The sequence below is a fragment of the Marmota flaviventris genome, chromosome 12, assembly GCF_047511675.1.
Source record: "Marmota flaviventris isolate mMarFla1 chromosome 12, mMarFla1.hap1, whole genome shotgun sequence".
Lineage (NCBI taxonomy): Eukaryota > Metazoa > Chordata > Mammalia > Rodentia > Sciuridae > Marmota > Marmota flaviventris.
In genome coordinates this window covers 59,847,617-59,871,907 of record NC_092509.1, presented here as the reverse complement: position 1 = coordinate 59,871,907, position 24,291 = coordinate 59,847,617, and the positions used below count along the sequence as shown (strand labels likewise).

The following is a 24,291-nucleotide window of genomic DNA, read 5'->3' as shown; positions in this document are numbered from 1 at the left end:
GCCCCCAGCGCAGGGTACACTGAGTAACAGCCGCCGTGGGATGCTGCGCGTGCGGGAGTGGTGGAGGAGGGGAGGGAGAGCAGGGGTTAGCGCACATTGGCTCTGCGCCGGTCCCCGGGATTCAGCGGCTGTGACCATGACAGGAAAGTCTAAAGCCTTCTAGCGTCTAGGGGCTGAGAAAACACTTTTCCCCGGGCCTAACCATTTCACTCTTAGGAATCTCACAATGTGGCACCGGCTCCCCCCAGCTACTTCTCTGGTTTTCCCTGGGATCGGGAGGGTCCTATTGCCCTAGTCCCCAATGAGATTGCGCTGTCAAAAAATTCCTCCCTTGGGGAGCAGAACAGGACACAAACTCCCCCTGCCCGGCCTGCGTGCGACTCCCCGAACTGGAAAGCCCTTTCCGGGCTCCTGGTCTTACCTGTGGGTCTCATGCATGCAGCTTCCTTCCCTCCTCCGCCTCCTCCCCCCGCCAGTCTAACCCGCATCTGTGCGCGACCTCTGCTGCCGCCGCTGCGCGAGCGAGCAAGACGGAAGCCTCGGCGGCGGCGGCGGCAGCACCCGGCTTCAGCGCCCCCCGCCTGCAGCCCGCGCGCTCCCTCCCCAGGATCCCCCGAGCCGGCGGGAGTGGGGGTGGCTTGGGGGGGTACTGCAGCCGGCCGCGCGCCCCCGGGGAGGCTCCCGCGCGCCCGCTACCTGAGCTCGCGAGCGCGCGGCGGAGGCGCGGAAAGGGGGAGGGGCGGAGACGGCGCGAGGGACGCGCGGCCGGGTGCTCGCGCTGGCGGCCGCGCGCCTCCACGAATGGAGCCGGCGCCGCGGCGGGGGAGTGGGTCCGACGGAGGGCGGGGAGGGGGAAGGGGCCCGCCGCCGCCGCCGCGACCAATGGGAAGCTGGCGCGCCTGCACCTGTCGGGGCGCGAGTCGCCAGGCAGTAGTTCTCGCTCGCTCGCTTTTTCTCACACACACAGAGGCCTGTCGCGTCTCTCTAGGAGCTGGACCGCGGCCAGCTGCCCAGATGATGCGCGATCCACTGTGCCCGCCGCGGCCTCCGCACGGCCTCTGGTGGCCCCAGCGCGCTGCGCGGCGCGTGAGAGCGCCAGCTCCTTAGACTGCGGCCGTGGAGGTGACTCTATGCCGAGGAGTCCCGACACTGCCCTCCAGTCCCCACCCCAAGAGTCTCACTCCGACGGGGTTATAACTTAAAAGGGGCGGAGCAGAAGGCGTCAATTGCAAAAGCCTTTTCGTCCCCAGCCTTACACCCCACCCCACCCCCATCCATCTCCACGGAGGCTCTGCGTGTCTCCTCAGAGCCGGTAGGACAACCTGAGGCTGCCGAGACACTCTGTTCCTCCCCCGCACCTTGGTGTTTTCTCTTTTGCCAGCTGCAGGCGTTGTGAGCCAGGACTCATGGCCTGTCTTGGGATATACTGGCTTCTCCGGATCTTGGCTTAGGAGGCGCTCTCCCAGGGAGGCGGGACGTGATGGGTGCCAAAGCAGAAGGTTGGGTACCTGGGGCTGTGAATCGGAACCCAAGAGTTCTCGGGGGTGTTTGTCCTCCTAGCCTCCAAAGGAGAGAGCTCTCCTGGCTGGCGATCACGATCCCTGCGCGGTTTGCTCAGCTAGCAGCGGGTGCTCACTCACCACTAGCCCTGACCGCCTGCAGTTCCTTCCAGGATAGGCCTCCCTCTGCAGGCTGGGCTCCTAGGGCCCTCGTTGAGGCCACGGTGATTAAGGGGTGCGTGTGAGCTAATGAGGTGGTGCTGGCCGGCAGCACTTTAGAACCAGTGGCACTCGAATTATTCTCTAGCAATTTGTGGATATGAAAACCATGTTTCTGGTACAGCTACCAAATCATCCCGTGCTTCTATCGACTTTCTCAAAAATCTCACATACTGATGATAGTTGGGAAATTACAGCTTTTACCGTGTCGACTCTTACTGAGAGTAATTTTAACAAATTCTTGCAGGATACATTAGCCTTTAGTAGATAAATCAAGCTCAGTATTTTCTTTTTCCGATTTGTAAAATTGAGATGACAGCTTTGCACAGAATAAGTTTAAAATTTTGGCTCTAGCACAAGTGCATTCCTGATAAAGCTTGTACTTCAGGGCTCCAAAATTTTAGTCGGGCGTTTTTCCATGTTGCCAAGATTCTGAGATGGTCCTCTGCAGATTGAATAATTATTCAATTTTTTTCTCAATGAATTTTCTACCTCATTTTAATAGATATCAAATCCACAAAGCTCAAAAATATTTGTTGACCAGGTATGTGTTTTAAAATCAAAAGAGAGATATCTTAAGTACTATTAAAATGTCAAGATGGAAAGGAACATCCAAGTTCATCTGGTCCAAAATGGTATCTATGCTTGGTCTCCTCTCTGACGTTTCTAAAAAGTGACTTACTTCCTACTAAGCTCTTCTAGGAGTTGACTCAAAAACCACTACCAGTAGGTTCAGGAATTTAAGTGAAGCCTTGGAATCCTTCTCCCAAATATAAGAGAGCCCCTTGGGCTTATCTGGGGAAATTAGACATCCTACCCCTTCCCTCTACCCCCTCGACATGAGGTTTCCCATTGTTTTCACTCCCCTCCCCTATCATCTCCCTGCCCACCCCTTTGCACTAAGATAGATTTTTGAAATTTAATAAAGCATCTTCATGGCTTAGGCTGTGATTTCACTTTGAGTGGCCAAAAATATTTTATTTCACATGCATTAATTGAGCACCTATAAAGACCTGGTTGTTATTCTAGGAGCTGGGGATGCAACAGTGAACAAACTCAAATATTTGTGCCCTACAAGAGCTTATATTCTAACTAGGGAAGACATATAGTGAATAAAATAAACAAAACATTTCATATGTTAGATGGTATTAAGTGCTGGACAAAATAATAAATTAGGAAAGTATAGAGGAAATGCGTAGGTTAGAGTATAGGAAAGTTGTGTAAGAAAGTTTATCAAATATACAGCAACTGTTTATTTCTTTCTCCTGCAAATGTCTTGTCCTAGCTGGCAGGACCTCTCTGCTCCACAAAGTCATTCAGGGACCAAGTTTTCTCTGTGTCATTACTCTGCCCTTCCCTAAGGTATTGCCTACATTTGTGTAGTTGAAGCTGGGTCACTGGAATCTCTGGAGTTCAGCCTGAGGGAAAATTGTTAAAAAGGAAAAAAAAAGGCAATTTTTCTCTTTCAGGCTAATAAGGCAGAAGTTAATAAACTAGTTCTCTCACACTTCATTAGTGAGAACCAAGCCACATGGTCATGCCTAGTTGCAAGGAAGTTGGTCATCCAGGTGACCAGAAGGAAGAAGAGAATTTGGGGGGTTGGGAGCTAGCAATGTGTCTCATCTTGTGCGGAAGACTAGAGACTGCAATTTTTAATAAAGTTTACTGGAAAGCCTTGCTTAGAATATAATATTAAACAAAAACCCGGGGCAAGGAGCAAGTCCTGCAGTTTTCTGAGGGAAAAGCAAATGTAAGTGCCTGAAGCAGGATCATCCCTGTCAAAGTCGGAAAACAGGAAGGAAGTCAGAGAGGCTGGAGTGGAGTGAGTGATGGGAAGGACCAAGGGGGCTGAGGTCAGAGAGGTCACCTGAGTCCATCAGCCTAAAACACCTTGTCAATGGTCTGATTTTTACAGAGGGAGAAGAGATGCCATTGGAGGTTTGTGAGCAAAGAGAGACATTAAACTTAAACACTTAAACAGGAAGTAACCAAAAGGATTATGTCCTTTATATCCTATCAACTATACTCATCACTGTACACCCTGAGGCCCTTTCTTCCTTTCTTCTCAACACCCCTCAACTCCTGTGCCCCTGAGACCTCAGAGTGTTACCTTTGATGGCCCACTGCTTCACAATTCTCCCCAAATATCAAAGTGTAACATCACCCCCCAGCCCCGCACCTTCTCATTTACATAGCACAGACTGTTAGGATGAGCAGCCTGCCTGACCATGCCTCTGAAAAGATAAAGACCGAGCTCAAGGGCCAAGAATAGCATTTATCTAGTTGGTCCACTATCACTGAGCTCAGAGCCTGGAACACAGTAGAGCAAACAAGATTTCCTTTTTTTTTTTTTTTTTTCTGAAATAGTTCACATGTGAAAGAAAGGAGATAGTACCCCCTTCTCTCTCCCTGTCTTAATCCATTTTCTGCTGCTATAATGGAACAGCATAGACTGGGTCATTTATAAACAAAAGGAGTTTACCTGGTTCATGATCCTAGATGTAGTGAAGTTCACGATGAAGGGGTTGCATCTATTGAGGGGAGGGATGCCCAATAGAACTTAACTGCCAAACTAATTTGCCATTTTTTTGAAAATCAGTCTTGAGCTCCCCTCCAGAGCTTCCCCAGGGGCTGGGATATTAGCTACCTCACAAACATCTTTCCCTCTCCCTCCCTGCCACACTTCCCCTCCCTCCCTCCCTCTCCCCCCTCCCTCCCTCCCCCTCCCTCTCCCCCCTCCCTCCCTCCCCCTCCCCCTCCCCCCTCCCTCCCCCCTCTTTCTCCTTCATAAACCCATACCATATCCTTAGTGGTGGTTGGTCGTTTCCATGTAATAGTTAAGTTAGGTAAACTGCCATAACAGGTAAGCCAAAATAAGTAATAACTCCAACATAGTAGGATTTTTTTTTTCACTCTCATAGGACAGTATAGGGGAATAATGGTGAGGCAGGAAAGAGGACATTGGGAATTAGTGGAGTTGGGGGACAGCCACCATTCAGGAACCCAAGCAAAAGGCAACTCTGTTGTCTTTATCACATGGTTTCCAAGAGTTTCTGGTCTTTATCATTTCAGAATGTTATAAGATGGTGGGACACACTACAGTGACACTCAGATAGTTGAAACACAGAGTTCTTTTTTATTTATAATCCCAAATGAGAAATGGCTGTCAGACAAGACCACACAGAGTACACCTGGGCACAGAGTGAAGAAGGTTAGACTGTAGGGGGTAACTTATGTATGGCAAGTGAGTTGGGATTAGCTGGGTCTCATGGGTTCTCTGCTCCTTATCTAATTTGAGTAATGTTGCAGGGCTCTAAGGCATAGGGGTTATTCTTAGTTGTCTAGTACCCAGCCCTGAGGTGATTAGGGCAAGTATACAATGATTTCATGTGAGAACCCCAAAAGAGAAATAGTTGAGGATATAGACTTGATAGACTATTTAAGAAGGGAACCTAACCAGCCTCTTCCCATTTTTTTTAGAAAACATCAGCCAATAGGAAAGGAGGATAGAGTATGGGCCTAAAGTGGCCCACATCTATTCTTTGTGTGTGTGTGTATGGTGGAGGGGGGCAGTAACCAGGGACTGAGCTCACATCTATTCTGCACACATTCCATTGGCAGGTTGAAGTCACATGGCTAATTAGTCACACAGTTGCAAAGGGAGCTGGGAAATGTAGTCCCAGAGACAACTGATCCAAGTATAGAAGGAAAGTTCAGATTTTAATGGGCAACTAGCAGGCCCCACCAAGAAGCTGTAAATTAATATGAACTCACATATTTCTTTGCTTCCCCGCATCCCTGGATTACTTTCATATCTGTTTCACCTGCTTGCGTGGTAAGTTCCTTCAGGGCAAGGCCATGATGTTCTCTTGCTTTTGATTCTTTTCCCAGCAATTAATTCTGTATCCAGTGGGGTTCTTAATGGATAAGCTTCTCACTAAAATGAGCCTCAAGTTATTTCAATTTGCAAAGATAGCTGCCACTTCAGAGCCTGGCATAAATATCTGATCCTTGGGAAATAATTTCAGTTAGTTAAATTTAGATCTCTGGGGTGGTTGGGGGGAGAACAGCAACAGAAATATTATCTGGGCCTTTGGCTCTTTTATTTAATTCTGAAATGGATAAATATTTTTAATAAATTTAAGCTTTGGCCTTCTATAGAGCAATATTTCGTTCTTGGATGAAATCAAAAAGTGTTGCTAATGAGATGGTTTAACGTGGTCACCAGCTATGGTCAAATTTTCCGTTTCAGTTGACTATAAGGTAAAGGTAAGCCAGTGCTTTGAGACACGTACAGTAGTGAATTACACTTAAAATGATATTTTTCTGACCTTTTTCTTTTGTCTCATTTCCTATCACCTTGACTTTTCTCTTGGTTTCTTAAAGATTCCTACCCTTAAAACCATTTCCAACTTGGTAGACATTTTCTTTAGGAACTCTAATACCTAATGACACTAGGGGAAAGGGTAACAAGAAAACAAACTTCAGCTAGGGGATCTCTTTACTCAACAATCATCCAGCATTTATGGAGTGCCTAAGAGATGCCAAATAAAATGCAAATGCATAAAATGCAAGTAGACATTAAACCAGCCTTCAAGAAGCTCAGTTACAACCCACATTTTTTATACATACAAATTTTTTATTCACTTAACCCATTCATTCATCAAATATGCATTGAACCCTACTATATTCCAGGCTCTGCTCTGGATGCTGAAAATACAGAATTGAACAAAACAAAGATTCTTGTCCTCCCAGAGTTTGCATTCACATAGAGAAAGACAGACAATAATTTTCCCCACCGCTGACTCCTCCAATCCCAAGATGATTTTGTTTACCTGTGAAAGTCTATGAGAGTTTATTCAATTTCTTTGACAATTGCTATTGTCTACCAGGTATATTTAAGATGACAGAGTAGGTTCTAGAGCTTAATCTTTGCATTCACTACTCAGCCTAAGATAGGGTTAATAAATGCTTATATTAACTCAATGAATGAGTAATGAATGTGTCTTCACAGAAACATGACCAGTAAGGCAGATGAAGCAGGTGAAGTCCCACTAGAAGCTGAAAGTGCTTCTTTCAATTTTATTGTCCAAATCAACAAAGCAGCCAGACACTCAACAGGGCTCCTATCCAAACTCCTACCCTGTTTCTCACTGGTTTGGGGGCTGGGATGGCAGGGTCCAAAAGCAAACTGTAGTTACAGTTTGTACTGTAGAATATACCACAAGTAAATTTTGAAGTGGGTTTTATCATGATTTTTTTTATCCTTAAGGTTGAAAATATTAATTTATAGGGATTATAAAAGTGTGAGAAAGATATACAAAACTTCAGGGAATGCTTGGGAAATTATGGATAACCCCTGTGCCTAAAGAGTTTTTTTGTTTAGGGTTGAGAGCGGTTGTTAGAAATACAGGTAGAGTAACTTGTTAAGGTCACATCAAAGAGTTTTAGCTTTTTTCGAAAGACAATGAATGGAGAGCTATCAAAGGATTTTGAATGAGGGGGTACCATGATCAGTTGTATCAGACACTAGTTCTTTTTTTTTTTTTTTTAGTACCAGGAATTGAACCTGGAGTGCTTAACCACTGAGCCACATCTCCAGCCCTTTTTATTTTTTTATTTTGAGACAGGATCTCACTAAGTTGCTAGTGAGTTTTGAACTTGGGATCCTCTTGCCTCAGCCTTCAGAGCCTCTGGGATTACAGGTATGTACCACCACACCCAGTTCAGACACCAGTCTTTTAAGAATGAAGCTAGGATGAAAGGAGTAGAGCAAAAAAGATGATGGGGACCCAATCCCAACAGGCCAGCTAAAGAGTATTCAGGTGTACACAGGAGACATGGTAGTGGTCACAGGAGGCTCTGATGAGTGAAGGACTATCAGATTTCAGGGGCCAGAATGTGTTGGGGATGAGGGAAGCCAAGCATACAGAGATAATGTCAAGATTTAGAGTCTAGGAGACTAAGCCATAAAGCACTAACAAAAATAAAGAGTACAAATGAAAAGACCTGGTGAGAACAGTTATGAATTTAATCTTTGATATGTTGAGTTCTAATTGCCAAAAGAAAATCCATAGGATCTTTGCAGAGGACTCAGAGCAAAAGAAGAAGTGGGCCCAGGAGTTGCTCTAAGGCTATCTGTTAAAGCCACAGAATATGTGGACCTCATTGAGGTCAGGGAGTTTGCAGTAAGAAGAGTCTGTAAAGAACTTTTGGGAACTGTACAATAAGGGAAAGGAGGAACAGAGAGAGGGGTGGGTGAGGTGGGGGCAGTGAGTGAAAAAGAACAAGACAAGTGCTTCTCAAACAGCAGAGGTAAGAGAATCGCCCACAGATATTAATGCAGATTCTTAGGTCCCTCTCCTGAGAACCAGATTCAGTAGGCCTGGGGTAGGGCATAGAGAATTCCCATAATTTTATGTTGCTTTGGCATCCACTTGTATGGCATCCATACAAGTTTAACTTTCTCATATGATGAGCAGGGCTCAGCCACCCTTGTAATTTCCAGGTCTACATCACACCCAAATGGCTCAAGCCCACAGTCAGAAAGAACTTAGAGACATCTCCCCTGCTTAGCAAACCAGGCTCCTCACTTTCCTGATTCCCTGCAGCTTTCTTTAAGTGAACCATTCAGGTATTTGCCCTCAAGCCCAAAATGACCCACATCCTATTAAAAAAAAAAAATATATATATATATATATATATATATATATATATATATATATATATATTGCACATATTAATATATTTATATATTAATATATGTATTCTGTTAGTTCTCTCTTGCTCTTGCTGTCTGTCTCCTCTCCCTTGACTAACATTCTTGCCTTGAGTGACCCAGGAGACAAAGGACTACCCTCCTGAGTCACTATGACTTCCTTGCTCAGGATCCTTAAGCAAAAGAATTTGAATTTGCTTCTTTTTATGGTGGTGCACTGAATTTGCATCTTCCATCTGAAGAACAAGGGGTTTAGACTGGATTTTCCTTGGGACAGCAGAGAATAAAAGGGTGGGCTCCCAGCAAGTGAGCAAAGGTCAGGCAGGCATCAACTGGACCCAGGTCACATGAGCCACAAGGGTGTCTGCCAGTATAAACAAGGTTCCTGTGTTAGAGACCACCCAATAGCAGATTGGACAACCAGGCATTATGCTGTCTACCAGGTGAAAGAAGCATCCCTTGAAAGTTACACATATGCAACCACATCCAGCTCCCCTTCTTTCTCCACTAGGGCAGGGTCACTAGAATGCCATGGTTTATATAATATCTCCCAAAGGACCATGTGTTAAAAGCTTAGTCCCCCACCTGTGGCACTATTGGGAGGTTATGGAACCCTTAAAAGGCAGTCTAGCAGGAGGAAGTTAAGTCATTTGGGCCATGCCCTTGAGGGGATATTGGGACCCCAGTCCCTTCAGAGAGTCCATTCTCTTTCACTTCCTGGCTGTCATGAAGTGAGCAGCTTGCTCCACCATATGATACCCACCATAATGTGCTACCTTGCCACAGGCCAAAACCTACAGAATTGGTAGCCAAAACAAACTTTTCCTCTTCTCAAGTTGATTATCTCATGTATTTTATTGCAGTAACAGAAAGCTGACTAACATCTATATCTCAATTTAACTTGGGACTCAAAGCATGGGGTCTAGGAACATGCAATTTAAAACATACACCCTCTTCATTTTCTAGCAATGCATACCAAGTTATCCCAAAACTCAGTCTTAGAAAAACAAATATTTTTGATCTCGCAGTTTCTATGCATCAGGAATCTGGCTCAGGCCCTCTCACAAGGTTGTAGTCTGTAGTTATCTGATGACTTAACTAGGGCTAGAAGATCTGGTTCCAACACAAGTGTCCTCATCACATAGCAGCTGGCTACCCCAGCAGCAGAGTAAGACAGAGACCACAGTATTATTTATGACCCAGCCTCACAACACTTGTCATGTTCTCAAAACCTATTGTTTGCATAATTGAGTCCTATTTAATGTAGGAGGAAGGTTCCCAAGAGTGACAGGAGAAAAAAATCATGAGGGCTACTTTGGAGTCTACCACATGTGCCTATAGTCTCATGTGATATAAGTGGCCCTCTGAGAATGGGAAGGAGAAAGAATGAACAGAGGAGGCCAAGGGAGGGAAAAAATCCAGTCCATCAGAAGATGAATCTCAGTGACAAATAGGACCAAGAAATCAAGATGAGACTGAGAAAAGGCCATTGGATTTGGCCTCAGAGATACCAGCCTTAACCTTCTAAACTGTAAAGCAGCATCTCTAGAGAAACACAGCTTTTCTATGCAACCCATGATGAGAAATTTATATTTTACTCTATTATTTGGTATACAGTGCACCCATCTATAGAAAGATATTTCAAAAATTAACATCTACCTGTTAGAGGAAAGCAATTAATATTTCTTATTCTACAGTAAAGTATTTCTTTTAAAAATGTTAGTTGAAAGCCACTAAACTGATATTGTTAGTCATTAAAGCATTTTGACCTGAAGTTTGAAAAAAGAATATGAATAGGTTCAGATATTAATGAAGATGATAATGTTGATGATGAAAACAGTGATGTCAAACACATATTAAGTGTTTAGACTACAAGCATACACTATGTGCTAAATGTGATACCATGAATATGTCATTCATAACAATGAAATTATCTTTTATAATTACCCTTTACTATAGTACTATTATTGTTATTGTTGTTTAATTTCATTTTATTTTATTTTGGTGATGGAGATTGAATCCAGAGCCTTGTGCATGCTAGGCTAGTGCTTTAACACTGAGTTACAATCCCAGCCCCTATAATGGCAAAGTTGAATAATTAAGAAGCTAAGTGGCTTGCCCAAGTATATCTGGTCCAGAGATGGTGAATGATTTTATTCTAAACTAATAGGAAAACTTCATAATTTACACTTAGAGCTCTGCTATCCAATACACAAGACCCTAGCTGCATGACCTATTTTAATTTTGATGAATTAAAACTAAATAAAATTTAAAATCCAGTTCCTCCATCACACTAGCCACATTTCATGTGCCTAAAAGCCACAGGTGGCTAGTGGCCTGCATATTGGGCAGTGCATATATAGAACATTTCCCTTATTGCAGAAAGTTTTGTTGGACAGAGATGCTCTAGAGCTAAAGTACCAAGGGACATGGAGGATTGAAATCTCCTGAGCATAAGTGTAAAGTGAGAGGATGGAGCCAGGAGAGAGAAAGAAGGAAAAGGAGGAGGAGAATGAGGAGGGAGATGGGAGAAGAGAGGGAGGAGAGAAAAGGGAGAAGAGAGGAAGAAGGAAGGAGTTGTCAAGATAGGGGATACAGGAAAGGACAGTGGCCTAGGTTAAGATGGATACATAAAACCATAGTAGTGGCTTTAGCAAAGGACAGGGACAATCTCCAATGTGTAAGAAATAAAGAAAAAGATAGGTGAAGGCCTAGAGGAAGGGTTTTACTGTTTAGTTAGGTGTTCTCCAAATGTTTATGCATTGAAGGGTTGGTCTCCAATCTGTGGCACTGTTGGAAGATGGCGGAGCCTTTAGGAGGTGGGACCTAGTAGGAGGTAGTTCGTTCACAGGGGCATGCCCAGGAAAGGGCTATTGGGATCCTAGCCCCTTCCTCTTCATTTCCCAGCAGCTTCCTGCATCACATTATTTCACCATGATGGGCTGCCTTGCCACAGGAATGGATTGAAACCTCTAAAACTATGAGCCAAAATAAGCCCTTCCTGTTTTTAAGGTATTTATCCAGTATTTTGTTATAGTAATGGAAAACTGACTCACACAAAGGGAAGGAGCTTGCTTTGATGATCTTGTCTAAAGGGTAAGGACTGAGAACAGGAGCAAAGAATGAGTGAGCAAAGGTGTGGCCAGGGGCTTGAGTCGGGTAGGAAAGATTGTAATAACCACTCTAAAAGTTGCATATAGAAAAATGGGAGCATTAATCCCCATCAGTGAGGGCTCAGCTATGGCCAGACACTTTTGAATTATCAGTAAAGTAATTTATTTCATTCATTCAAAAAGTATTTACTAAGGGCCTACAGTGTGCTGGTACTGCACCAGGCAATGGAGAGCCTTTGAGAGGTAATGACAAAGGAAGTATGCTCCTCTCTCTGGTGGAACTTGCTGAAGGAGGACCAGGTTAATCTGATTTTCATAGAACCCCGAAGTTAATGAACACACACCACTAAGGAGAGGACCTGGCATTCAAAGAGTTGTGAGAGTGAACAGTAAAGGACTTCATCTGGTCAGAAAGATCAGGGAAAGTGCCCTCTGAATCAAGACCTGAAGAGGGCACCATTCCATACAGAGGAGAGGACAGTTAATAACTTTCCCCATCAGTGTGACCATGAAAAGACCCAGGCAGATGGACAAAGGGGCTTTCATAAGATTCCTATGGACAGATGTGATTCTGGGTACACTGAGAGAATCACCCACAATCCCTGAGGTTCCACTCTGTGGATGGCTCTGAGGGGAAATGACACTGGGAGCTGTCCCCTGAAAATTTCCTCCATAGCATAATAAACCAGGTTAGAGGCAGAGGCTAGAATTTTAGGAGACCTACCCTGCTGATAACATCAACAAAGCATTCACAATACATGGCATATTGCAATGTATGCACAGTCAGCAGTCACAACAAACCATCCATCACCACACTTCTATTGCAGCTGTCTTCCCTCACCTATGCCTTTTCTGTAAAACAAATGGTCTTTGAAGTTAGGAACGCCAGGCCTGACTTTGGCAAAACAGAAAGATAAAAACTAGAGCTTTAAAAAGCCCACACAGTCTTGCTAAGTTTCAACAAAGCACAATCTTTAAAACGTTTTTGTTTTTTTTTTAATATTGAAATGCCCATTTTATGTTGAAGATGAAGAAGCAACTTCACATTGGGCATGCAACTATTTCTCCAAATTTCCACTGGGTAAAACTTGTAGAAGGTTTATATGTGTGTGATAGTATTTCAAAACAAATAACTTTTATCACACGGTTTTATATTTCTGTGTCATTGTTGAGTGATCCAATAACTGCAATTCAGTCTTCTTTAGCTCTTACTTCAAGTTCATAAGAATTGGTTAATTTCTATCTCCTGCTTGTATTTTTGTTCATGTTATGAATATGAAAAGCATTACAATCCTAAATGTAGACTATAATTTTGTAGCATTAGCACTGAGGTTGAATGGTGGAAGTCCCGATGGTGGGGTAGGTGTGAGCATCCAGGTACCAATCCTAAATCCCCCTTCAATTACCAGCTTCATAATCTTGGCAATTCTCTTTCTGTGCCTCAGGAAAGAACAGGCCCTACTTCACATTGTTGTGGGAAGGTTTACACGTAAAGCACTCAGCAATGCTCCAACACATGCTCAACATGTATCAGCCATCGTTTTTACCCACATAACCTCTCGTACACATGGAATATTTGCACTGTGGGTAAGCGATTGTTTCCATGGCAACTTAACTTTCCTATTTCCAGATTCTTAACCCACTATTTTCTTTTTATCTTTAAAAGAGAAGTTTGTAGGCTATGATCTTCATTCTTAGCGCTGCATTAATAGAGTTTTCCCACTTATTGTCCTTATATTTGCATGTTTGTTTGGTTTGGTTGGTTTTACTATTTCGTGGCTCTGATATTTTTAATGAGTCCAAAGCACATTGTAGGCACATGCAGAGAGCAGCCCTGTTTTATATTTTCAGATACTGTTTTTTGGGGACATCTGTTTTGTTGTGTAGTGAGGAAAACATAGAGGGATACATAAAAGAAATAAAATCCTGTGAAATTGTACTATAAAGCTGAATTTTGGAAATTAATCATTTATCCTATCATCCAGGCAATGATTTGAAAAAAATCTTCTTAGATATTATTTTCTTAGAAAAGGAAATTTTAAAGCAATAAATTTGTATAAAATAAAAATTACCTAGATGCTAAAAGTTTTCACTTACAACATGAGTATTGGGTAATCTCTATGACTTAGAGCAGCATTGTCCAACAGAAATATACTGTGATGGGGCAGGAGGTGGACTAATGGATGCTAGTTTACAGTGAGATAGGGGCATGAAATTCTGGGGTGCTATTGCACAGAAAAGTGACTACAGATACCAATAATGTACTGTACATTTCCAAAAGTAGAAGAAAATATTTTAAAAGTTCCCCCATAAAGAAACAATAAATGAGGAGATAGATAGGTTTGCCCTGATTTAATCATCATGTATACATAATATTGAGACATTACATGATACCCCATTAATATGTACAATTTTTATGTATCTATGTGTCAGTTAAAATAATTTAAAGATACCTCTCACAGAAAAGTAATGAAGATGCCATGATGTTTAGCTACATATATATGTAATTTTTACTTCACTAGTAGCTACACTAAAACAAGTATAGAAAATGTAAAATTAATTTTGATAATATACATTTTTTTAATCTCATGAATTCCAAATACCATCATCCCAATATGTAACAAGTATTTTAAGTTGGTATATTTTATAATTTTCATACTAAGTTTTTAGATCCACTGTGCATTTTATACTTGTGCATCTATCAGTTTAAACTAGCCACATTCAAGTGCTCATACCACCTGTGGGTATCTAGCTGATATATCCCCTTTAATCCATCCAAGAATTAGGAGCTCTAGAATTTCAAGTCCCCACGTCAATCAACAGTCTATTCTGAGGAAGGGCACGGAACACTTTTTAATTCCGTAGATTAATTTGAATTGTGGGGTCAGAGCACATTTGGCCATATTTTCCAACACTCCAACAAATTAAGAAAAGAGGTTCAGGTCATCATTTGGCAGAAGGCCACCTTCCCAGACATCCAATGAAACACACAAAGGATTTTTCTGCCAAATAAAAATGAGGCTGATTGTTCTCAGTATCAAGGGAATGCCTGGCAGCTTAGCATTTGCAAAACATCTCTTTCAACTGTCCCATGGAAGAGCTGACATGACTTCCAAGCTGGAGATCCTCCAAGGGGTCTTAATCAGATGCTGAAGATGCAGGTGAGGGTTGTCCCTGCTCTGTGCAGCTGTCCTCTAAGGCTAGAGCTTCCTCACGAGGCCCCTCAGGAGGTTTTTTTCTTCCAAGTTTCATCAGTTTGTTCCAGACATTCTGCTTGCTGTTCTCTGTGGGATCCATTCATTCTTACAGCTTCTTTCACCTGATTTCCAAGATCACTGTCCTCAAGGTAACCCAGACTGCTGATTTTTATCACTGTCACTCATTATCAGCCAGAGAACCCAGGTTAGAAACCCTCTTTCTCCAAACCAAATCCATCTCCAGGTCATGGTCCCTTAATCTCTGAACTGCCCCTCAAATCCATCCCTCCTTGCCATTGGTTTACATTTCCTTATTGCTCACCCAGATTGCCGTACCAGCCTCTTCACTTATCTGCCACATTATTGCCAGGTTGAGCTTTCTAAAACACCAGATCCATGGGGTCACTTTTCTGAATTTTGCTGAATCCCCACTGTTACTTACACAGTGGATTCTAACCCTTTTGTATAAACAGAAGAACCCCAAATGTTTTTCAATATTTAAAAATTGAATGATCTAACAATCTCTAGGGTAGAAAACAGATACAATCTAAAGCTTCTCTGAGCAAAGCAGGGGCAGAGGACTCAACAGCCTTTCCTAAAGACTTCCAGTTCTCCCTGTTTCTGGAGCCCAAGGAAGTTCCAAGGAGTCCTAGAGAGCTCTTCTAGACCTAGCTGGAAATGCTGCCCCAGGGGAGGAAGCCCATGCTCCTTGGCTTGGCATTTGAGGCCCTACAGAATCTCAGTAGGCCCAGACCCTCTTTCTTGTCACCCCCCCATACCTCCACTACACAAACCACACACAACCTCAATATTGCAGGCATTTGGGGTTCCACACTTGCCATGCAGCCTCCTCAGCCAGCTGCATCTTTCTGCTCAGCCCTGACTGCAGAAATCCCCATTGTCCTCCCAGGTTTATCTCCAAAGTCATCCTTTACGAAGACTTCACTTATGAACAATCAAGATAGAACAAATCCCTCTCTCCCCTGGGGACTCAGTTAAGGTGACCATTTAACCACTTATCACATCTGTTACCTGGATGTTTTTTCTAGTGATGCCATCTTTCTAATCCTGGCCCAAAGTTCCAATCAATAGCGCTATAAAGTTAAGACTATGTCCTTTACTCCATCACCATAGTGGTGAACGAGCCATACATGATTTCATGACAAATTCTGAGAACCTTCAGAGGAAGCAAAAGACCAAAGAGCTCAGAGCTGAAATCTGAGCCTTTGGGGTCTAATTTTGGCTTTGTCTCAAACTAAGTCTTTGTTCAGCCCCACAGAACTATCATCTTTAGTGCTCTAGGCATAATGATAATGATTCCAGTGGCTAATTTTATAAGGCAGCTACAACATGCCAGGCATTCTTCTAAGCGTTTTTCATGGGTTAACTCATTTTGGCTTTACAGAACAAAATCTGAGGCATTTTATAGGTTAAACCCTTCTTCAGTTTCACTTGGGACTGAAAGAGCCTTTACTGGTTCATCTTCTGCAGTGATGAAGATGCTGAGACTCATGGTGAGATGACTGCTCAGTGACTTGGTGAAAGCAGAGTTGGCTGGTGGCCAATCTCCTGGCTCTTGGCGGGGGGAGATAGGGGGAATATGCCTTCACCCACTTAACACTGCTTCTCTGTGACAGGAAGTGGCCTGGGAATTGGCCAGAGCCACACTTCATGCAAAATGTTTTGCAAAGCTTCACCAGAGAGATATGTTGCTCAGCTATCAGCATAACTCAATTCATGCCCAAATATTTCCTAATTTACAAAAGCTAAATAATTCTATTTCAAATTTGGTTTAATGTTTTTAAATTTTCTATCTCCTTGTAAGAATTATAATCACATCGATTGATTGAATGAGTATGTGAGTGGCACCCACAGACACTGAGGATAGAAACTTCTTGTCCTCAGAGACGTAATGGCTGCTAGGGAGACATTGTCCAGGTAGAGCACCTCACTGCTCCATCACTGCAGTTAGGTATGCAAAGAGGCTTCAAGGTCATGGAGTCCATGGAGTCCATACACAAAATGTGTATTTTGTGATCTGCATCTTAAAAGCATGTCTCAATTAATAGTGCATTTCCTGAGAGGCAGAAAAATAAGTGAAGTTGAATTCAAAACTTCCACTGTTGACCAAATGGCCTTTGGAAAAATCAGTTAATATAGCCAAGTCTCAAAAATGGGAGTTCATAACCCACTTGAATCTAATGTATGAAATATGATATGTCAAGAGTTTTGTAATGTTTTGAACAACCAATAAAAAAAATATACCCAAGTCTCAGATTTATCCTGAGGAAAATGTTATCATTTCTATTGGGGTTGCTGTGAAACTCCAAGGAGATACGAGTGAAGAGAACTGGAGAGGGAAAATATTCATTTTTCTTCTTTAAGGTCACATTTGAAGAATGTTATCTATAATTTTTCCTTTTAGGTCTCCTGTCCATTCGGGTTCTATAACAAAATCTCATAGACTGAGTTGCATATAAGTATTTCTCACAATGCCAGAGGCAGAAAGTACAAGATCACCAAAGCCCTAGTAGACTTGGAGTCTGGTGGGGGCCCCTTTCTTGGTCCATAGACAGCCATCTTTTCACTGTGTCCTTGCATGGCAGAACAGATGAGGGAGTTGCTTGGAATCCTTTTATAAGGGTAGTATGGCTGTAGCCTGATGTATCTGCAGCCATCTTGAGTTGTAACCACCAAGATGGCTCCTGAATGACCCTGCTTGGTTTTCTCCAAATATTTTCCCAGCACACTATAAATGATCAAAACCATTAGAATAGTAATGTTGGGCTTTATAATCAGGGCCTGGTGACCTGAGCATTAGGTATGAGCCTGATGTCCTTAAGACAAACCAGGTACATTCTGACTTGGATGAAGTCACTCTTGTTCTGTCTGCTTTATAAACCCCCTACTTCTGACCCAGATTATAGGGGTGCATTCATCTTGCTGTTGCCCAGGACCACACTTCTATCAGAATTCCCCAATAAATTGTACTCTGTGAAATCCTGGATCTGACTACCTCTTTTTTCATTCTCACAACATCCTGGGGCTAGTTCTCATGGTTCTGGAACAAGGGCACTAATCCCATTTGTGAAGGATTCACCCATGACCTTCCAAAGTCTCCCACCTCTTAATACCATTATCAATGATTATTAAATTTCAACATATGAATTTTGGAAGGAAACAAACCATCAGACCATTGTAACCTCAGAGAAGGGAAATGACTTAACCAAGACCCAGTACAGTTTGGACAAAAAAGAGCCCAGGGGGGTTAGCCCTTTATAGCAGTTCTATTCCTATAACCACTCATCTTTTCTTAAGCTAAGAATCTGTAGAAGTTTTTGTCACCCCATATGTTAATTTGAGTTTTAAATTTTTAGCCGAAGCTTAGCAGGACATCAAAATAACATTTATTGAATGCATTATGGTGGCAAGCTTTCCATACAGTTTTACCTCATCATCCCAACAGCCCTATATTACAGGTATTATCAGCCCCATTCCCCCAATGGCAATGCACCTTTCCAGAACATGAGGGCAAATTGCCCAAGATCACAGGAGTTGAAAGTGACAGAAGAGTCAAGCTCAAGTTTTCCTAACCAAATTCAATGCTTTTTCCCATTAAGGGGGACAGGGGTGCCTCAGCAAGGACAAAGAATGGCACAAAACTGCAGAAAAATGACTAAACAAACAACAACAATAACTGTGATTTCTGCATGGTATTCACGGATACTTTTTCAGAAATGTATACACAACATTCGTGTTTTGACTAAAGCAGGAATTGCCATATTCGGGAAAAATCAGAATTGTCTTTTTCCTGTGCAGAAGTTTTAAACGTAAACATTAAAGCGTGTTTCGGCCTTGGTAATTCAAAAAGTAAAAGGGTGGTGCTGCATATTAATGTGCTTCCACAGCTGCTTAATTCGCACATCGTGACTCCCCACCCATTCTACAGCATTCTTTTCTGAGGGTGACGACTTCGGTCGAAGCTTTCTTAAAATTCAAGGTATGCAAGTTCAAGTTCCTGCCTGAAACACAGGTAGGGCTCACTATTCACCCTCAGCTTTAAAGGTCATCTCTGATTTCCTACAGACCTTCCTCCAACCAGCTCCTCTCAGCTCCCTGCCTCGGGCCTCGAGGAGCCGGCGGCGCCAGGCGCATTGTGAAGTGGCCCAGCGTCACAGGCGATTGGGAACCGCCCCCCCCCCCCCCCCCCCCCCCAGGATCCAAGGGTGGAGTGGGTGTCCGCAGCGCCTCCTGGAGGCCGCGGGACGCTCACGCAGACACTGGGCGCGCTGGGAGGGAACACGGAGGGCTTCCGCCACTTCTCCCCGAGGCGCTACAGGAACCTCTGGGACACCTCGCCGCCGGCCGCAGAGAGCAGGTCCCCCATGCGGCTGGATGGGCCCGAATCCAAACCGGCCTCGGGCCCCTGGGGCTGTAAGTCGGATTCGCGGAGTGAGGCGGCAGAGTCCCAGCTGCCTCCCGGGTGTTCGTTCACGCCGCGGCCTCGCAGGCGCTGGTACAACACCTCGCCGCTGGAAAGCCGCAGCCTGACTCGCTTGACCCGGAGGCCCCCAGACCGCGTCCGGAAGCACCGATTGGGCAGCCGGCGCCTAGATGAAGCCTGGGGGGAGGACGGGACCAAGCCCAGTTCGGCCTGGCAGCAGCAGCTCCATCTGCAACCCCAACAGACTCAGTCCTGCCAACGCTGTTCTTCCATCCAGACAGATTCGCCCCCGCGGTACCCCAGGGGAGCTTCCAATCCCCCGAGTGTGGCTTCTGGGGTAGGAAAGGCACCGAGTGAAGACCAGTGGGCAGTGCCGATCTGCAGCCACGTAGGTCGCTGGTCCTCTTCCTCTTTACACACAGACAAGTCCTCCGTGCCTTCCCAAGAGTTAAGGACCCAGTCGGCCTGTATGTACACCCAGCAAAGAGACTGTAACGATTTGATGGAGTCCTTAGCCAGTCAGTATCCCCAGCCCATGGTCTCCAGCAAAGACCCGCAGAACCAGATTCTCAAGTGCAAGCTGGAAGAGACGGTGATGTCCTCGAGGGACCAGAAGATCGTGTCCCTAGTGCTAAACCGGCTCCAGAAAGCCCAAAGAATGCGGGAGCTGCAGCAGCAGGCGGCAGTCGCTTGGGAGGAGCTGAAGCGCTCAGACCAAAAGGTCCAGATGACCCTGGAGAGAGAGCGCCGGCTGCTGCTGCGGCAGAGTCAAGAGCAGTGGCAGCAACGGAAGGAGCGCAAGAGTCGCCGGGGCCGCGAACATCACTACCGGCGGCGGGACGGCCACTCGAAGAACGCGATCCAGGAGGAGAGTTGGTGGGAGTCACAACTGCAGGACCCCGAGAACCAGCGTCTAGCGAGGATGGAGAGGGCGCGCGTGGAGGCCGAGCACCGCAAGCAGTGCCAAGCTCAGCGCCTGCGAGAGCAGGAGAGGTTATTGCAGAGCTTGCGGGAACTGAACAACCTGCAGCTGCGGAAGAGGCTGGAGGAGGCCTGTCACAAAAGGCAGTTGCACTCGATGGAGACCAAGAAGGTCCAGGAGACCAATCTGAGCTCCCTCGTCAATTATCAGGCCCGCAAGGTGCTCATGGACTGCCAAGCCAAGGCCGAGGAGCTCCTCAGAAACCTGTCGCTGGAGCAGAATTCCATGCGGTCCCAAGAGATCCACCAGGGCCTGCTGAAGGGGCAGTACCGACAGCTGAAGGAGAAGGCCCAGAAGGAGGAAGAGCAGTTCCAACAGGTCAAGTGTCACGCCGTAGAGTCGGAGGAGCAGAGGCAGATGCACAAGAGGATATTAATGGAGCTAGCGGAGCAGAAGAGCCAGCAGGATCGGAGTCACGCACACAGGACCCCCAGGGACAAGGCACAGCGCCTCCGGGAGCTCAACATCCTGCGGGAGAAGAATCATCACATTCTGAAGCTGAAAGCCGAAAAAGAGGAAAAGTGTGATGCCCACATTGAGGGCATCAAGGAAGCCGTTAAGAAAAAGGAGCAGAAAATGGAGCAGTTCTCCCGCGGGAAAGATCCCACCTTGTCAGAGTTTCAGAAGGCCTCTCTCCCCTCCAGGAGAGAGAATGGCAGAGGGCTTCCCATCAGCTGCTTTGACCAGAGGACATCAGAGGCCCAGCTGTGTGCCCATCAGCCGAGAGAGGGCTATTGAGAACTGAGGACAAAGAGCTTCAGCCCCAGCAGCCAGAGAGAGATGTGGCCAAGCGATTCGGGTTTATAATCTGATTATAATTATTGATTTTTAAAAGTATATAAAATAGCTGCAATTTCCTCTCATGAACTAGTTTATTGATTCACTTGGGTGGTTTAGAGGGTTGGGGAGAAAAATTTGGGGATGTGAAGAAAATTGCTTGGCTTTGTAAATTTTTATTTGAAGAGAAAATATTCATGTAGCTCTCAAAAAAATCTTAGAGGCATACATTAGGCATATCCTCCAGGAACCAGAATAATCTACATGTGGGGATACAGTTTGTGCCATGTATAAGTCTTTTCCTATCCCAGAACTTCCGAAAGAATAAAGCGTGAATGACCAGTCATAATTAAAATCTCCAAGAAAAAAAAAAAAGTGGGGTAGGAGAATTTCTGTGAATAAGTAGATTTGGGAATCTTGGATATTAAGTCCCCTCTTGAGAGTTTATAGTGCACTTTAAATTTTTAAAGGTTCTGAAAAGACTTGCAGTAATGAAACATTTGTTTAATTAGTGTTTTGTAACAAACTATGGACACCCCCCCCACAACACACACACTCCATGGGTCATTCCATGGAATGTGTTTTGTAGAATGTTCTATAAACTCTAGTTCCTCCCAGACTGAGAGCTGCTTTAGCCATCCCTCCCTGTGCTCCTGAACCTGATTATAATTCCAGCACAGTGTCTTGACTGTCCCATCTGAGAGATCACTGGAATATATTTGGTCTGATTTTTTTGTTGTTGTTGTTTCTATCCAGTCTTATGCAACAAAATTCTATTGGAATCCTCCTTTTCCCCTCTATTTCTCCTCTGCTTCTTTTGAAGGAGGTATGTGATGTCATTTCCATCTACCCACATTGTGTTTAATTAACTTAACCAGGCTCTGAATGACTGACTAAGCATGACTCAGTAACATGACATTTTTAAAATAAGGAGCCAGCAGCTAAATATATATTAACCCATGCACATCTCAAAGTCTCCATTGAAAAGCTCTGAATGTTTTTTCTTCAGAAAGACTCTAAGGTAACATTTGTTTTGAGGGAAGGAGAAGAAGGATGAAGGGGAAACAGAGATAGAGACAGACAGGGACAGAATTAATAAGCCCCAGAAGAATTTTTTTGTTTTATTAGTATTTTTTTTTGTACCTGGGATTGAACCCAGGGTGCTTATCCACTGAGCTACATCCCCAGCCCATTTTATTTTTTTGTTTATTTATTAGAGACAGTATCTTGCTAAGTTCCTTAGGGCCTCACTAAGTGGCTGAGGCTGACTTTGAACTTATGATCCTCCTGCCTCAGCCTCCTGAGCTACTGGGAATATAGGTATGTACCATGGTGCCGGTTTATTAGTAATTTTGAAATTACTAATATTATTTAGTTTTAATATTTGATTTAATATTAATTAAATTAAAGTTCACCTGACAAGGGACTTTGTGCAGAGGTCAATGTGTGACGTCCACTTTCTCAGCCTAGCTACTGGAAACCAGGTCATCTTCTCCATTATGTTTTCTTCCTCTACCCTAAGTCTCCTCTCCCTGATGCCCCCCACCCCGCAAAAAGGCTCACTGTAGAGCCCTCATTCCTTCCCTCAGAAATGTTCAGGGAGTCCCCTGCTAAAAAATGTGAGGGTTCACACATCATGCCTCAAATTCCAACCTTATTCTCTTCTACTTGCTCAGGGTAGTCAATTCCATCATCTAGAGAAATATTGCATGCAATCCAGGTAGTCTAGGGTTAACGCTTAATATATTTCAGACAGACCTGGGCATGAATCCTAGTGCTCCCTCCATACAATTATGTGATATTTGGAAAGTTGCTTCCCTGAACCTCAGTTTCCTCATCTGTAACGTGGGAAATAATTCATACTTCAATGGCACATTCCAAGGAATGATTAAATAACATAATAAGATATTTGGCATAATGCCCAGATTCTAATAATACCAGATAAATATAATGGTGGATTTTATTATTCATAATACTGACCTTGTACCTTTGTCATTTTATTCTCCCCATCTTGATGCCTTTTCACCAGCTTCCTTGTTCCACCATATCCAAGCCTGTTTTTTTTGTTGTTGTTGTTGTTTTCCCTGAGCTTAGTTCACATTCTGTTGCTTTTGTGAAATGTGAGACCTTTCTGGACACCCCCTCTTGAGTATCTTTTTGACAAACTGCATGTCTCATGAAAACTTAATAGTTATTGCTTTGTGTAGCATATGCATTTTGCAATCTACATCTTGGTTTCCTAACTGGACTGCAAGCAACCTGAGGCTACAGTCATTGTCTGGGACTTCTTTACATTTATGCATAACATGGGGTGGTCAATATACAGTCAAAAGCCTCTCATGGGGATATTTTGAATCCACATCCACATCCCGTGATTTTTATCCTATATTTTTATCTCTTTGCTCCAAGAGACTTAACATTCTTTTGTCCAGTCCTTTGTGAATGCTACTGGCAGAAATGATTTGTACAAACTAACACTGACAGAAGCAGAGTAGGCTTTTCCCTATCCTTCCCTTAAATACGACAAGAAACATGAACACTGTGTATGAAAGGTGAGGATAAATCAGAGTGACTGGAGACCTCAGGACTTAAGGAATCACACAGTAGTACATTTCCTAGGTTTTCTTTTTGCTTCACATATCCTAAACCTGGAGCTGAAGAAACTTACAACCCCCAAACACCAAGTACAGACTAAATCCCAATTTAAGCCTAATCTTTCCAGCCAAAACACTTGGGAAGGGCAACCTAACAAGGCAGAAATATTTTAGATGATAATCACTCTACTTCAGTCAAACACCACAGAAAAACCTGTGACCTCATCCTTACCCATGCCAGCAAAGACCCAGCCAGGAGTCTAGATTTCTACCCTCACCAGGTTGTAACAAGGAACTCCCTTCTGCTCCCTAGCAATGTCAGCAGAGACCACACAAAGCCTAGACTCTCAACCACTAGCTCCATAGACACCTCCCCACACTCCTGCAGGGTGTCACAGGAAGCCTGGTGAAGAGTTAAAAAGTTTTATTAGCATTAGTACACAAGTTGTCTAAGTTTCAACTGAAAATCCCTCCACCAAGAACCAAGAATATCTCAAATGGAATAAAAAAGAATCCATAAATGCTAACAGAAGAACAAGAAATGTTAGAATTACCTAAAAAACATTTTAAAACATCCTTAGTAAAAAAAAATGTAACAAGTAATTGTGAACATACTTAAAACCAAAAAGACAGTCTCAGGAAAGAAGCAAAATGTATAAAGAAAACCCAAATGGCAAATATGGAACTGGAAAATATAATTTTGGATTGACTTCACAACAGAGTAGGAAACAAGAAAGAATCCGTGATT

General features: G+C 43.8%; 2 protein-coding genes across 2 annotated transcripts in view; one reads left to right on the top strand and one right to left on the bottom strand.

Annotated features, from left to right (window-relative positions):
* The window catches only part of Susd4 (sushi domain containing 4), a 130,519-nt gene extending 130,037 nt beyond the window's left edge, over positions 1–482 (bottom strand). Inside the window, exon 1 of the mRNA XM_027934853.2 lies at positions 422–482. The gene's annotated coding sequence lies outside the window, so the exon portion shown is untranslated. The remainder of the gene's footprint in view (positions 1–421) is intronic.
* Positions 41–20,964, top strand: Ccdc185 (coiled-coil domain containing 185). Its single transcript, XM_027934645.2, has 4 exons — positions 41–60; positions 443–1,122; positions 1,251–1,312; positions 18,964–20,964. Exons 1-4 carry the CDS (start codon positions 41–43, stop codon positions 20,908–20,910), a joined length of 2,709 nt encoding a protein of 902 aa, XP_027790446.2. The 3' UTR covers positions 20,911–20,964.
* The last annotated feature ends 3,327 nt before the right edge of the window (positions 20,965–24,291 follow it).

Coding starts and splice junctions, on each gene's coding strand:
- Ccdc185 (XM_027934645.2), top strand. CDS start 41: ATGCTGCGCGTGCGGGAGTG. Junction 61..442: donor ATGCTGCGCGTGCGGGAGTG/GTGGAGGAGGGG, acceptor TCATGCATGCAG/CTTCCTTCCCTCCTCCGCCT. Junction 1,313..18,963: donor TGCGTGTCTCCTCAGAGCCG/GTAGGACAACCT, acceptor CCCCCCCCCCAG/GATCCAAGGGTGGAGTGGGT.